The 16,053-nt window shown below is 42.0% G+C and overlaps 1 protein-coding gene, 1 non-coding gene and 1 pseudogene across 2 annotated transcripts; 2 read left to right on the top strand and 1 right to left on the bottom strand.

Annotated features, from left to right (window-relative positions):
• Positions 1-334: 334 nt before the first annotated feature.
• LOC102723301 (RNA, 7SL, cytoplasmic 1) lies at positions 335-616 on the bottom strand. Its single transcript, NR_110378.1, has one exon.
• A 192-nt stretch (positions 617-808) lies between these two features.
• On the top strand, positions 809-2,693 carry RPS29 (ribosomal protein S29). The gene is given in 3 exon segments (NM_001001633.2): positions 809-929; positions 1,160-1,259; positions 2,596-2,693. Coding segments are annotated over 3 exon segments (171 nt in total). The 5' UTR covers positions 809-867; the 3' UTR covers positions 2,605-2,693.
• A 3,343-nt stretch (positions 2,694-6,036) lies between these two features.
• Positions 6,037-6,663, top strand: LOC146406916 (small ribosomal subunit protein uS8 pseudogene; annotated as a pseudogene).
• Positions 6,664-16,053: the final 9,390 nt, after the last annotated feature.

Below are 16,053 nucleotides of genomic sequence, written 5' to 3'. Positions count from 1 at the left end.
AACTTTAAACTTAACTAACTACACTGAAATATTAAACATCCTAAGTCTCATGTCATTTTTCTGGAATGGTGTGTGTCAATTAAAAATAAGTTTGAAAACGTATTCTGTTTAAAAACAGGAACTCCTACCGTTGACTCCTAGTTATTACAGTTGATTTTAAGTTTTTTTGCTATTTTATCCCAGTAGGGGTCAGTGTAGAGTTGAGGCAAACGTCCTTTTTCCTTTACGAGTTTAAGACTTTAATTTAAAAAAATGTGAAGGATTCTGAAGAGGAAAATAGCAGAATACTGAGATCAATTATTTGAGGGTTCAAAAGAAAAATTTATTCCAAAAGAGACGGGGTCTCGCTATGTTGCCCAGGCTGGAGTACAGTGGCTATTCACAGGCGCGATCCCACTACTGATCAGCACGGGAGTTTTGACCTGCTCCGTTTCCGACCTGGGCCGGTTCACCCCTCCTTAGGCAACCTGGTGGTCCCCCGCTCCCGGAGGGTCACCATATTGATGCCGAACTTAGTGCGGACACCCGATCGGCATAGCGCACTGCAGCCCAGAACTCCTGGGCTCAAGCGATCCTCCAGCCTCAGCCTCCCGAGTAGCTGGGACTACAGGCGCGCGCCACCGCGCCCGGCGGTGGCAGAAGGCGCAAGACAAAACTAGAGGCTGCGGTGTGGTGACGTCATCAGCAGGGCCCGCCCAGACTATTTCCATGCTTCCTCTTCACTCCCACCCCCGAGGAACAGCGTGGCCACACTGCGCACGCGTCACTGGTCCGCACTGCCTTCTGGGTAAACTGTGTCCAAAATTTTGAAGAGCGCATGCGTGCGCTAAGTCTGTCCTTTTGCGTCGTTGCAGCCGAGAGAGCAAGATGGGTCACCAGCAGCTCTACTGGAGCCATCCAAGAAAATTCGGTCAGGGTTCTCGCTCTTGGTGAGAAACAGAATGTCGCTTCAGGGAAGGGTTCCTCTGGGGCGCGACGCTGCTTGAAATAGAATGGCGGAGCCCCGCAGGTTTGCGCGTGGGGGGAGACGGAATCGGAGCTTGATTGCCGCCATTACAGGCCTCTCATGGGTCTTTGGTGACCAGCAGTGTGGGTGGTGGCTCTCTGAGTGCCGAATTGTTTACTTTCTGCGACTTGCGTTAATTTTTTCTATTTGCAGCCGAGTCTGCTCAAACCGGCACGGTCTGATCCGGAAATACGGCCTCAATATGTGCCGCCAGTGCTTCCGCCAGTACGCGAAGGATATTGGCTTCATCAAGGTATGCGTCCGCGGGCCGCATGCTGCTATTTCTGGGAGAGGCCAACAAGGGGTAGTTCCTTGGTGTGGGCTTTCGGCCAATGACGTTTTCTGCCTTTAGTTAGCAGCGCTGTTCTTGGTAGAGGATGACACTGTTCAGGGTTTGTGGCAGCCATGTGAATAGAATGGCGGGGATGCAGTGAAGGCCTTAAAAGAAGTCTTTGTAATCCCATTTTACCATTTTCGCCAGTTCGAGGTGCCGTGTAAAGTGTGTATAAAACTATTTACTTTTATGAAACCATGCTAAAATTCAACATTAGATCTCTAATCCTATCTAGCTATTTTTAAGCAAAGTACATGAGTTGACCACTGTCTTGAAATGTTGAGTTACGAGTTAGCGTCATGTAGGGGAATGAGCTTGAGGTTTGGGGCCATGTATGTTTTTTGAGGATTCAGGCAGGTAGTCATAATGACTTGGGTCACGTGTCTTGAAGCAAAGGTTTTACCTGTGGAAGCTAAATGGCAGTATTGTTGCAAAAATTAATGTATATATGAAGCTCAGAGGTGAAAACATTTCTTATTGGGTCTTTGAGCTGCATCTCTGGCCTTTTGATTCATAGTTAGGCCTCAGTAATTAAGTAGAACCTGCTTCTCTATATGTGCTTGGGAGTTGCCTGGTGGCTCAGTTGCTTAAAGATATCTGGTGGTGTCACTGCTGTGACATAAGTTTGATCCCTGGTTAGAAACTTCACATGCCGAGAGTGCAGCCAAAAAAGTGTTCTTATTTTGGTGAATTACTGTGGGTAATAATTGTTCATGTGACACTTATGTGACAGAGGCAAAATATCTTGAGCTTAAACTTTTGGCTTGGACGAAATGCTTAACAAGTACATGTTTTGTGTTACAGTGTGGAAGTTTAAATAACTTGTCAGTAGCATAACACAGATGAGAGAGTGGCTTCAAGTCCACTAAGTTTGTGACCCATTTCTCAGATGTTAGGATTAAATGAGTTATGAATGGCTCCTAGAATAGTGTCTGGCACACATTGAGTACCAAGATATTACCCATGTGATTAGTTACTTAATGACCATCTTATGTAGCAGTGTTTTTCTAGTGGGTAATTTCTTTGAGCATAGAAGGGGGAATATCAATAATGAAATTCACTGACTAAAATATAACAGATGTGTGGAGCAACTTGAAGTAGGTGTTTAGTAAATCTTTAGATGTTGATATTTTGGGTGGGTCAGATTTTCAGGTTAAACTCATTCTATAGTGAGCCATTTTTCTGAGAATAAAACGTTTAAAAGCATTTTGAATTAATTCATTTTTCTGTCTGCCTTTTTTTTTTTTTTTTCCAGTTGGACTAAGCTTCCTTGAATGGGTCATCCAGGACATCCACCTTATGCAGAAACAATGTTAGTGCTTTGTATATAAAATAAACATTTAAAAATACTAATTATGAGTGTTTTAGTGTGAATGGAATATCAGTATCAAGATCGATTGCTACAGTGTCATCCAACAGGAGGGAAAGTGCCAATGGAAGCTGAAGTGGAAAAAAGCGTCTTAACTGATGGTGGTTAAATTAGCTGTGAAATTTTAAACAGTTAAACACATTGCTAGTGTACCTCTTAAAGCCTTAAAAGGAGCTCATGGAGGTTAGGGACACTGAAGTTTAGGTTTTTAAGAACATCATGGTAAATCCACCTCTACTAACTCTGAGTCTCAGTAGTATGACCATGAAATTTTTTTTAATAAAATAATAGTGTTGCTGGGGAAGTGTATTTAGGGTGAACAGAATGAGGTGGATAGAATATTGGGAAAAAAGGTTGAGGTAGGAAAAAATTTCTGTGATGTTGCAGATTGAGTGGGTGAGAAACTGCCAGCTGAGCAGAGGTAAGTTTCTTAGGTGAAGATGGGGGAGGCATATACATAATTGATTTACACAGGTGTCTTTGTGCCGTGTGTTTAATTTGGTTATGAGAATTTGGGGGAAGAGATGGACATTGCTCTATTGGGATAGTCCTAGGTGATTGCTCCTTTAAAACCTGTATTCTTTGTTGAGGGGATGTCTGAAGGGGAACATTGCCTATCCAATCCTGACCCTGTGGTGGGGAGGAAGGTTGGTATGGTCAAGTGGTTTTCTGTATCTTTTATATTAGGGATTGGATAATTATATTTTAAAATGTATGTGCCAGACATGCTAAATGCCTTTTTTTTTTTTCAAGTCTTAGAATTTTGAGGAAATTGAAATTTAGAGATTAAGCAGTTTCTGCAAAGTCTTCCCAAGTAAGAAAGGGATTAAAACTGGACTGAAACTCAAATCTGACTTCAATGTTAATATTCTTAATAAAACACTTAGGGTTAGAGGCTGTACGTCTTGTTCTCAAAGATAATCATATGATTGCAAGCACTACTATTTTTATTTTTGATTTAATATTTTTACTTTAAAAAATTCTGCATGTTTGAGGAGTGGGAAGGGAGTGCAGAGGCAAGGGATGGATGGGTGGGGTGGGATAGGAACATTTACCACAGCAAGTAGCATGATACCTTACATAATAATAGTAGGTCCTCTATTTATTTATTTTGGAGGTTCCCCGCCTCTACAGCCACAGCAATGCCAGGTCTGAGCCCTGTCTGTAACCGACATCACAGCTCACAGCAATGCCTGATCTTTAACCCCTGAGCAAAGTTAGGAGTCCTGTGTCCTCGTGGATACTAGTCAGATTCTTTCCCCTGAGCCATGACAGAAACTCTGGTCCTCAACTGTCGAGTAAAATTAAATTCCCAGTGAAATCTCAGTAATGGCTGATAGCAAAATAGGATAGATCATGTAGAACATTTAAAACAACCTTGGAGCACGGAGATTATAATACTAGGTTTGGGTCACCTGAGTTAGGGCTAAATGGGGTTTGTTAAGGGTTTTTTGTTTTTGATTTTTTTGGGGGGCTTTTATTATTAAGGACTTTATTTAACTCATTGGTAAAGCCAGTAAGATTTGTCTACCAGTTTAAAGGAGAATTCAAAGCATCATGCTTAATAGGTGAATCAATGATTTTGAGATTAATTTATAAATAAGTGTAAAACTGGCCTTTTCAGTGAGGGGAGGGAGATGAGTTATCCAAACAATTTGCATGTCTGTGGACAAGTATCACGTACGCACAATATGCAGAGTTATAAAATAGTTCAAACACAAAGGTTTAGGGTTCTTCACCCCAAGATTGTGCTAGACAAAGCTCTTAAGTTCTGTGAAAAACACCCAGTAATTTTTGTGGTCCATTTTGAAGTGTTTCACAGTTTTTTTCCATAGACTTCTTTTAAAAAAAGGCACAGCACTTTCTGCTTTCTTTAATCAGAAAAATAAGAAAGAACCATGAGAGCAATGGTTTCTGGGAGGGAGACCAGGTATCTGGAGACTCAACTCTGGGTATCAGGCTATAGAGCAGACCCCATCCCTGGCCAGTCAGGACCCCTGGAGGGCCAGGGTCCTTGTGAACAAGCACAGAGGAAGACTTGGGCCTGGATATGGGTGTGTGTGGGGTTGGGAGGGGAGGATACGGGGTGTGGGCCAGGCACCTCTGTGGCCTCCATGAACCAGGGTGGTACCAGGGTGGCACACAGCCAAGTGAGATGGCGCACAGAGCACTGGGAAGAGCCTGACCAGGGCATCCCAGGTGGCCGATGCTGTTCTCCACCTTGTGCCCGGGGCTCCAGAAGCACCAGTGTGGGGTGGTTCTGAGTCCAAGTTCTGGGGCAGGGGGCGGGGGGGTGACCCTAAAGAACAGGTGTGAGACAGGTGGGGGTCTCCACAGACTTAGGCTTTTGTGAAGTTTTGAGTGCTTTCTATATGCCAGGCACTGCTTACAGTGCTTTATTTATAGCTCCTTTACGGCCACAACTCTATGAGGTATAACCCCCCCTTTACAAATGAGACAACTGAGGCACAAAGAAGTTTTTCAAGATAGCACAGTGAGATTCAAACTACCAGGTAGCATGTCTTGAGAACTCTTGCTCTTAACATTAAACTTGTAAATTTCCAACAATTAGAGAAAACTGGTAAATCTTGGTAGTCTAGAAAATAGCCCAGAGAAATAACTTTCAGTAAAAAGTGGAAATTTTTATATATGGTACAATTTTACTGTTAAAAAATGCACAGAAAAAAAGCAGAAAGAAACATAGTATGTTATCAGTGATTGCCTTTGGGTAATATAATTATAGGTGATTTGCTTTGAGGGTGGTCAGATTAAGATTTGTTTAGGGATGGGGTATCTAGTGACAGAGCGTATAGTGTCCCAAGTACCAATATTGCTAATTAGGCTTCTGCTCCTCTCCACGTAGAACACCGCATTCTATTTTTAGATTGCTCTCATGGTTCTTTCTTGCTAGAATTTCCTTCCACTGCTTTCCACCCATTCATGCTAATTCTATGTGGTCCTATACAAAACAAATCTAATTTTTTTTTCTGCAAGAATCAAAAAGGTTACTTTAAGCATGAGGACTCTTGTGTTCTTCCACAATCTTCCTATTTCACACTATCCTTGATTATTTCAGTTGTTCCTTGTAGGGCATAATTTAAGAGCCATCTTTGGTGTTCTTGGAATTCCACTCCATCTATATCCTGACAGTGCCTGACACAGCATGTATCATAGGGTAGGCAGGCAGTAAAAATATAATGAATGAATGAGCAGATTTGGTAATGACTATAATTTGGTTGGGCATTAGTGCTTCTTCTCTTGTTATGGGCCCTCTTTTACCATTGCAGAAAGACTCTGGCCTCCAACTGCTATCTACATGGCGAATGCCTCTGAGAATTTGAAATCAGACTGCTTTGCATACCCTATGCCTGGAACATAGCTCTTACTGAAAACTGTCTTTAATAATTGGTGCCTTAATTCTCTTTCTGCCAACTTTCTGTGCCACCGTAATGGTGCACATGAATGTCCTGGCTGATGCTGCAAAGAGAGGCAAACACGAAGTTCTTCATAGGCCGTGCTCCAAAGTCATTGTCTGGTTTCTGACTGTGATGATGAAACATGCTTACACTGGCAATTTGAAATCATTGATGATCACAGAGCTGGGAAAATTGGTGTGGCCCTCACAGGAAGGCTAAATTAGTGTAGGCTGTACTGATCAGCCCCAAATTTGATATGCAACTCAAAGATCTAGAACAATAACCTGGTCTTGTCCAGTCAGTTTGGTTTCATTGTACTGACAACCTCAGTTGGCATCATGGACCATGAAGAAGCAAGACGAAAACATACGGGAGGGAAAATCTTTGGATTTTCTTTCTAGGGATGTTAATAATACATGCAAATAAAGTGCCTCACTGGGGGATGAAAATGGTAATTGATGCCTTAGAGAATTGGGTTTTTGTGTAGGCAAAGTTCATCTAGCTGTATGACCAAGATGGGTAAAACAGGGTGTTTGAGTTTTCTTAATGTCCACAAAAATTGAAAAAGGGGAACAAAAAGAAGACTCAGCTACTAAGGTGTTCGTCAAGGGTTAGTCTAGAAAATTAAAGACTCAGTTTGTTATCACTGAGTATATATGTGTGTAGGAATCTAAGCCATATAGGGGCCAAAGATTAAATTATTGGCTGTGCTAGTTCCAGTGTCCTCTGTCTATCAGAGCTTTAAAGAGTTGAGGTTGGAAGTGACAAGCATAATCAAGATGGGCTAATTATCTTTGTATAATGTCTCAATTTAAAGTCATTTGGTTAATGAGAAGATAATTCAAAGAAGGGGGACTGGCTTTGTTCACTGAAGATCCTTTTGTTAAATTCAACCTGTTATGTTTGTCGGTGGTGACCACTTCCTTGAACTGATTCCAGACTTGACCTTTTGAGTCTTATAAACAAATTCTGAATATCCTGACAGATAATTTGAAGGCCTATAGAGCCCAGTGCCCCCTTTCCCCTTCATACCAACCCTCCATATGAATAGTTACAGAACCACTGATCTTGGGGCAGGGCTAAAACATCTCTGGCTCTGGAAGTGGCTGGTGTGGTTCTTGACTGGACCCCATCCCAAGAGTCAAAGGATACATTTCAGGAAGCTGTGGTAAAAATGACCAACATTCCCTTCACCTTGAGATGTATGCCAGTGATTACTTTGCTGGACTCATTTCATAAGCAGATAGGGTAAGGGGGTTCCCAGAGAAAGAACCAGGCATGGCTTTCTTGACGTAAGAGAAGCCATTTTTGGCCTAAGCCACTTTGTGATCTAAGCCTGGCCACAATGCTTGTCCTTGAACAGGTCTCAGCAATAATGATCTTAAGGAGAATAAAAGCACAGGAGAAGTAACAATAGCAAAGATTAGTTGTAAAAACTCCCAGTTCTAGAGCTCCCTGGTGGCTCAGCCAGTTAAGGATCTGGGTTGTCATAGCTGTGGCTCAGGTTGTTCAATCCCTGGCCTGGGAACTTCTGCATGCCTCGGGGGTGGCCAAAAACAAAAACAAAAGACTCCCAGTTCTATTTCTGGTGGTAAAGACTAGCCTAAAGCACTCTCTTGAGATGTTTTACAGGATTTAAATCCCCCTTCAGGCACTAAACCATCAGAGTCAACTGGAATCTAAGGGATGCTGCTGCTGACCTTTTCTGATCCTTGTGACTTCAACTAAAGCTTTGATTCTGCCTACCATCCAAGCCCCTTTATGAATATGCATGTACCCATAGCTTAAGACTTAGCCAGTTTTGCTGTTTGGGGAGACACTGGTTTGGAAAAAATCCTCGTGTTCTCCTTACTCACTGAATAATCCTTCCTTCTCTTGCACTTTGGCTCAGTCGTTCGTGTCTTTTGGCTTGACGCCCACCAAGAGGCGAATCCAGTTTGGGGGTAACCCTTTTTTCGGGCCCTCCCATTGCCCTGGGGGTGACTCCTCCTGACCAGTGCTTTGATGTCCTTGGTCAATTCACCTCATTGCTCAGCTGTATTATTGTAAAACCTTTACTAATTCAGATAACCTTAAGACATAACAGCCTTCACGAAAAGAAAGAGTGAATTTCTATTGACAAGGACTGGGACCAGAGTTGCTGAGACCCAAATGAAAGGGTTAAAAAAGTACCTAGGAAGGAATGGGAAAAGGAGGCTAGTGTTAAGAGCAGTCCTGTCTTCTTTCTGCTTATATATGAGTGGTTCCAGGGCCGGTAATGCAGCATGTAGTTAGTCTCTCTTTGAACACATTTTAGGATAGGTCCATATTCAGGGTATCTTCTTACTGGATATAATCCAGGTTTTAGAACAGGTTCACTGTAGGTATGTTTGTCATTTTAGATGTTGTGGCAGTGAAAAGAAAGAACTGCTTTGCTTAATAAAGTTATAAGAGTGTAAGTACCAGTAGCCTCATGCACATTATACAACCCAATAATAATTATGCTGATCGTGTAAACAGCTCCCCTGTGTAGACTAGCTGAGCCTCCACTGCCAAATATCAAGAATTAACAGCAGGAGCTAGGAAAATCAATAAGCTTTTACCCAGGGAACCAAAGATATGTAGGTTACTAAAATTGTTAGCAGTTGCCCATAAAGAATAATATCCCATTATGTTAATGCTAAAGGAGGTTTTGTTTTATTTCCTAAATAATAAAAAGATTACATAATAAAGGACTAGCTGAGAGTGATAAACATTCATGGCAGCACAGGCAAATCAATAAAAACATAAAATAAGAAATGGAACCTGTTTCTTGGCAATCTAGTTAGTTGAATTTCATAGACTGAGTCTGGTTTACCTTGTGCTTTCTCCCTTTTTTTGGGAGTGGGGTGGGCCATGCCAGGAGCATGTAGAAGCTCTGGGGCTAGGAACTGAGCCCAGGCCATGGAAATAACGTGAGCCATGGCAGTAACAACGTGGGATCCTTAACCCACTGAGCCACCAGGGAACGCCAACCTTGTGCTCTCTTCATATACCCACAAATCCCATTTTATGATGACACTTGTGCATCTTTTTTTTTTTTTTTTTTTTTTTAAAGCAGCACTTGCAGCATATGGAAGTTCCCAGGCTAGGGGTCAAATCTGAGCTGCAGCTGCCAGCCTCTGCCATAGCCACAACAGCACCAGATCCCAGCAGCGTCTGTGACCTAGAACTCAGCTTATGGTAACACCCAATCCTTAACTCTCTGAGCGAGGCTAGGGATTGAACCTGCATCCTCATGGAACCTATGTCTGGTTCTTAACCCTCTGAGCCACAATGTGAACTCCTATTTTTCCTTTGATGCTAATTAACTCCTGTTACCATTCATGAAGATTTAGTGTGGACATCTAGCGTAGATGATGTATTCAGTTAGTCACAAAAGGAAAGGGCTCGTGAAAACAAATTCATATTTGGAACATCTGGGGTAGGTAATCTCCTTAAACACAATTTGCTTTAAAGTCTTCTCCATGGTCAGGAGTCTTCATTATCTGATTCCCAAGTATCCTAGCTCCTTTATTACCGAAGGAGCAAATCATGATGATGACTGCTTCTCATTTGGGTCCTTCATTAAAGGTTTTCTAAATAAGCTTATCCCTTGTTAATGACTTTAATTTGTTCCTGAAAACACTGCCATTAGGTTAAAAGCTGTTATATGAAAAAAAATTTTTGTTAGTTTTATTAGAAAAAAAATTATGGTGTGTTCCATTGCCCCACAAGATACTCAAGTAATTTTCACAAATGCAAAAATATACCAATTAAGCAGTGAAAAAAGAGCTTATAAAAGTAATAAATAATAACTGGAAAGTATTCTGATACCAACTAGTGTACTGAAATTTAATTCTGGCAATAACTACTGGAGTTGGCACAGACCCCACAAGTTAAATTAGGGCATGGCCATAATTAGGCCGCCTTCACTTCAGATGCTTAGCCATACCTGGGGAGTTCCCAGGCCAACTGCAGGATTCTGTTTATTTCCTACCTCTCTCTCTCAGTGCAATGCTGGTGTGGAAAAATGAAAGAATGTCTATAAAACTTCTTGAGAGAAGCTGACCCTTAGGTGTATAGCTTCTGCCTTGTTATAATTGCACAGGGTGCCAGGTTTTGAGGCTTAGTTGGGACATGTGGCATGTGGATGCCTGAGCCAGGAAGAATCCTTAGGCCTGCCTGGAATTATCAGGTCATATAATCACTCTGCCTTTGGGTATGACTGAAGGTAACCCCTTGCAGGAGGTGAGGGAAAAAGAGGCAGAAATGGAGAGAGATGGAGATAGAGGAGTAGGGAGGCACAATTTTTGAGGCTCCTTCCTGCCTTCCTTCCATCCTTTCCCAGGCCAGGGATGGAACCCAAACCACAGCAATAACCAGAGCCACAGCAGTGACAACACTGGATACTTAACCCACTGAGCCACCAGGAACTCCCAAACTCTTACCTTTAAACACGTACATTGGATATCTGTTTTCGTAAATAAAATGCCAATGAAATGTGAATCACTCTAGAAGACAATAAACTTCTGTATAAAATAAGCATAATAATTATATTTACCTTACTGAAGCATTGCAAATATCCAATTAATTAATGTGTAGAAGTGCACAAATAGTTGACTTGAGATGGTTTTGGATGGTGCAGGGCCTTGAAGACTAGGCCCTGTCCCCAAGAGTCTTTCTTTTTTTCTTTTTTTTCTTTTCTTTTCATGGATGCATCTGCGGCATATGGAAGTTCCCAGGCTAGGGGTCGATTCGGAGCTATAGCTGCCAGCCTACATCATAGCCACAGCAATGCAGGATCCAAACCGCTTCTGTGACCTACACCACAGCTCACAGCAATGCCAGATCGTTAACCCACTGAGCAAGGGCAGGGATCGAACCCGCAACCTCATGGTTCCTAGTTGGATTCGTTAACCACTGTGCCATGACAGGAACTCCTGCATTGTATTTTCTTAATGAATTAATTGCTTTATCATTATATAATGACCTTTGTATTTCTCTTTTTAATTAGAAGATGAATTTATTTATGTATAAGGCCAGAGAGTCTGAAGCTACAGAGAAGAAAATGTCTTACATCACTGTGGAGTGGGGAACTTCCATAGTGAAAATAGCCCTGCCACCACTGGTACTCAGAACTAGATGCCATGAATTCCACTGCTGCCATTCCCAAAGAACCTGGTGATGGTAGGTAGGGTGGAGGATGGAGGTGAAGATGCAGTGAGGATGCTTGTTAGGGTTAGAAAATCCTGACTTCAAACCTAGTCAATCCAGTGAGGTGAAGATGTGCTCACTCATTTGTTCAATCATTTCACAAATATTTATGAACTCTCTCCCTTGTGCCAGTAACTGTGCTAAGTGCTAGAGATAAAGTGATGTAAACAAAGACATTCAGTTCTTGCTGTCATGATGCTTAGAGTCTACTGGTTAAGACAGACCTAAAACAAGTAAACCCATGGGGGAGAAAGACAGAGTCAAGGTTCTGCTGAGGAGGGTAGGGTTGAGAAGAGAGTGGTGGAGCCTGAATCATTTCAGAAAGCAGCCATAGCCTAGCCCTATGTGGGACTTTCTTGGACTAAAGCATCTCACTGAAGCACAGGTTTCCAGGCTCTCCCAGGTCCAGGCCCTTGGTCCTGAGTTTTTTTCCACTACAGATCCTGGAACACTTCTCTAGGAGGTGGTTTTCCTTCACTCTGTAGCTGCCATACATGTTCAAATATCGCAGAGCCTAAAGCTGGTGTTGAGCATGTGCCTTGTTCTCAGGGACTTATAGGTCACAGGAGGGAGATTCTAGGCAGGAGGCAGGTAGGGGGCTTGGGAAAGGATGCTGGCTTCACCCCACTGGCTGCTGACCACCAGGGTGCCCACAAGGCCAGGAAGAGCTGCATCAAGAGAGCTGGTTTATCCTCGGGCCTGGAGAAAGAGCTCCTGTGGGAAACTGGGGGCTGACAGAGCTCCCCCATAATCCAAACCTTTGTTACTGTTTTTGGCTTAAAGTCAGTTTTGTATAATGTGAGTATAGCTATCCCTATTCTATTTTGGTATCCACTTGCATGGAATATCTTTTACTATTCCTTCATTTTGAGCTTATGTGTTTTTTTTTTTTTTTTCTGTCTTTTTGTCTCTTAAGGGCCGCATCCTCGGCATATGGAGGTTCCCAGGCTAGGGGTCTAATTGGAGCTGTAGCCCCCTGGCCTATGCCACAGGCACAGCAACACCCGATCTGAGCTGCGTCTTTGACCTACATCACAGCTCATCACGATGCTGGATCCCTAACCCACTGAGTGAGGCCAGGTATAGAACCCAAGTCAATGAACATCAGAGTACATGTGTCTGTGAGTCATGGTTTTTTCTGGATAGATGCCCAGGAGTGGGATTGCTGGATCAAATGGTAATTGTATTTTTAGTTTTCTGAGGAATCTCCAGACTGCTTTCCACAGTGGTTGCACCAATTTACAATCCCACCAACAGTGTAATAGGGTTCCCTTTTCTCCACACCCTCTCTAGCACTTATTGTTTGTAGACTTTTTGATGATGGCCATTCTGGCTGGTGTAAGGTGGTACCTCATAGTGGTTTTGATGTGCATTTCTCTAATAATGAGTGATGTTGAACATCTTTTCATGTGTTTTTTGGCCATCTGTATGTCTTCTTTGGAGAATTGTCTGTTTAGATTTTCCGCCCATTTTTTGATGGGGTTGTTTGTTTTTTTGGTATTGAGTGGTAGGAGGTGTTTATATAATTTGGAGATTAATTGCTTGTCAGTTGATTCATTTGCAAAGATTTTCTCCCATTCTGTGCATTGTCTTTTTTTTTTTTTTTTTTTGTCTTTTTGCTATTTCTTGGGCCGCCCCTGCGGCATATGGAGGTTTCCAGGCTAGGGGTCGAATCAGAGCTGTAGCCACCGGCCTATACCAGAGCCACAGCAACTCGGGATCCGAGCCGTGTCTGCAACCTACACCACAGCCCACGGCAATGCCGGATCGTTAACCCACTGAGCAAGGGCAGGGACTGAACCCGCAACCTCATGGTTCCTAGTCGGATTCGCTAACCACTGCGCCACGACAGGAACTCCTGCATTGTCTTTTTGTTTCATTTAGGGTTTCCTTTGCTGTGCAGAAACTTTTAAATTAAATTAATTCCCATTTATTTATTTTTGTCTTTACTGTCATTACTCTAAGAGGTGGATCTGAGAAGATGTTGCTGTCGTTTATGTTGCAGAGTGTTTGGCCTATGTTTTCCTCTAAGAGTTTTATAGTGTCTGGTCTTAGATCTAGGTCTTTAATCCACTTGGAGTTTATTTTTGTGTATGGTGTTAGGGAGTGATCTAATTCCATTCTTTTCCATGTTGCTGTCCAGTTTTCCCAGCACCACTTATTGAACAGGCTGTCTTTTCTCCATTGTATATTCTTGCCTCCTTTGTCATAGATTAGTTGACTGTAAGTGCGTGGGTTTCATTCTGGGCTTTCTATCCTGTTCCACTCATCTATGCTTCTGTCTTTGTGCCAGTACCATATGGTTTTGACGACTGTTGCTTTGTAGTATAGTCTGAAATCCGGAGGCTGATTCCTCCAGCTCCATTTTTCTTTTTCAGGATGTCTTTGGCCATTCTGGGTCTTTTGTGCTTCCAAACAAACTTTAAAATATTTTGTTTGAGTTCTGTGAAAAATGTCCTTGGTACTTTGATAGGGATTGCATTGAATCATTGAAGATTGCCTTGGGTAGTATAGTCATTTTGACAATATTGATTCTTTCAACCAAAGAGCATGGTATATCTTTCCATCTATTTGTGTCCTCTTTGATTTCTTTCATCAGTGTCTTATACTTTTCAGAGTACAGGTCTTTTGTCTCTTTAGGTAGGTTTACTCCTAGGTATTTTATCCTTTTGGATGCAAGGGTAAATGGGATTGCTTCCCTAATTTCTCTTTCTGACCTTTCGTTGTTAGTATATAGAAATGCCATCAATTTCAGTGTATTAATTTTGTATCCTGCGACTTTGCCAAATTCATGGATGAGCTCTAACAGTTTTCTGGTAGAGTCTTTAATTGCAGCACTATTTTCAATAGCCAAGACATGGAAACAATCTAAATGTCCATCAACAGAAGAATGGATCAAGAAGATGTGGTACATATACATAATGGAATATTACTCAGCCATTAAAAGGAATGAAATACCAGCACTTTTAGCAACATGGATGGACCTTGCTAAGTGAGGTGAGCCATACAATGAGACACCAACATCAAATGCTTTCACTGACATGTGGAATCTGAAAAAAGGACACAATGAACTTTGCAGATCAGATACTGTCTCACAGACTTTGAAAAACTTCTGTTTTCCAAAGGAGAGAGTTTGGGGGGTGGGGAGATGCACTGGGGTTGTGGGATGGAAATCCTATAAAATTGGATTGTGGTGATCATTGTACAACCATAAATGTAATAAATTCATTGAGTGAAAAAAAAAAGGACCTGCATCTTCATGGATGCTAGTCGGGTTCGTTAACCACTAAGCCACGATGGGAACTCTACTTATGTGTATTCTTAAAGCAGAAGTGAGTTTCTTGTAGGCAACATTTGGGTGGGTGTTGTTTTATTTGGCCCATCCAGACACCCAACTTTTTGATAGGAGAATTTAACTCATTTACATTTTTTATTGATGGATAAGAACTTCAAATGCTATTGTTTTCTGTTTGTTTTGTGGCTCTCTTGTTTCTTTCATCCTTCCTTTGTGAATTGATGACTGTCCATAGTGGAGTGGTTTTTTTTTTTAGGGCCAAACCCATATGGAAGTTCCCAGGCTATGGGTCAAATTGGAGCTACAGCTGCTGGCCTGAGCTACAGCTGCTAGCCTGCACCACAACCATAGCAGCTGGGATCTGAGCTGTGCCTGTGACCTACACCACAGCTCATGGCAACACCAGATCCTTAACCCACTGAGCAAGGCCAAAGATGGAACCCACATCCTCATGGATACTAGTCGGATTCATTTCTGCTGTGCCACAACAGGAACTCCATGTAGTGGTATGCTTTTGTTCCCTTCTCTTTATCTTTCATGAATCTTTTATAGGTTTCTACTTTGTGGTTACTGTGAAGATTACCTAAAATATCATATAGATGTTATAGTCTATTTTAAGCTGATAACAACTACAGTACCATATAAAAACTCTACCCTTTTACTCCCCTACTTTCATGTTTTTTATTTCACAATTTACCTCATTTTGTATTGGGTATTCATTAACAACTTATTGTAGCTACAGTTATTTTTGATATTCTTGTCATTTAACCTTTATACTAGGGTTAAGTGGTTAACACACCACTATATTATAATTTGGTGTAGTGTATATGTGTATAAAGATCCACCAATACTGTTGAGACTCCACCAATTTTTCTTAGCTCCTCACCTATGTGCGACTTCTGTGCCACCTGATTCTAATTCTGAGGATACCTGTATCCTGGTCTCTAGGTTTCCACAGAGATGAGTGGTGAAATTTCCAAAGGCAATGGGGAGGGAGAAATAAGAGTAGAACTCAAACAGGACCAGAATATACCACCCAGAATATGCTTCTTTGGCAAAAGTAGTATTTTGAGCTGATTATCTTTTTTTTTTTTTTCCTTTCTTTTTTATGGCTGCACTCGAGGCATGTGGAAGATCCCAGGCTAGGGGTCGAATTGGAGCTGTAGCTGCCAGGCAATGCCACAGCCACAGCAATGCCAGATCTGAGCTGCGTCTGTGACCTACATGATACTTATGGCAACACCCAATCTTTTAATCCACTGAGTGGGGCCAGGGGTCAAACCCACATCATCATGGATACTAATCAGGTTCATTACCGCCGAGCTCCAACTGGAAATCCAAGAGCTGATGTCTTGAGACAAAGGAGAAACTTAAAAAGAGAGCATAAGTTTCCCTTTTGTAAGGAAAATTTACACTTAG

Source organism: Sus scrofa, chromosome 1 (genome assembly GCF_054392235.1).
Source record: "Sus scrofa isolate SSC_HxYL_T2T_F1_AM1 chromosome 1, Sscrofa_HxYL_maternal_Yorkshire_Landrace_v2.0, whole genome shotgun sequence".
Lineage (NCBI taxonomy): Eukaryota > Metazoa > Chordata > Mammalia > Artiodactyla > Suidae > Sus > Sus scrofa.
This window is presented reverse-complemented; position numbering and strand designations above follow the sequence as displayed.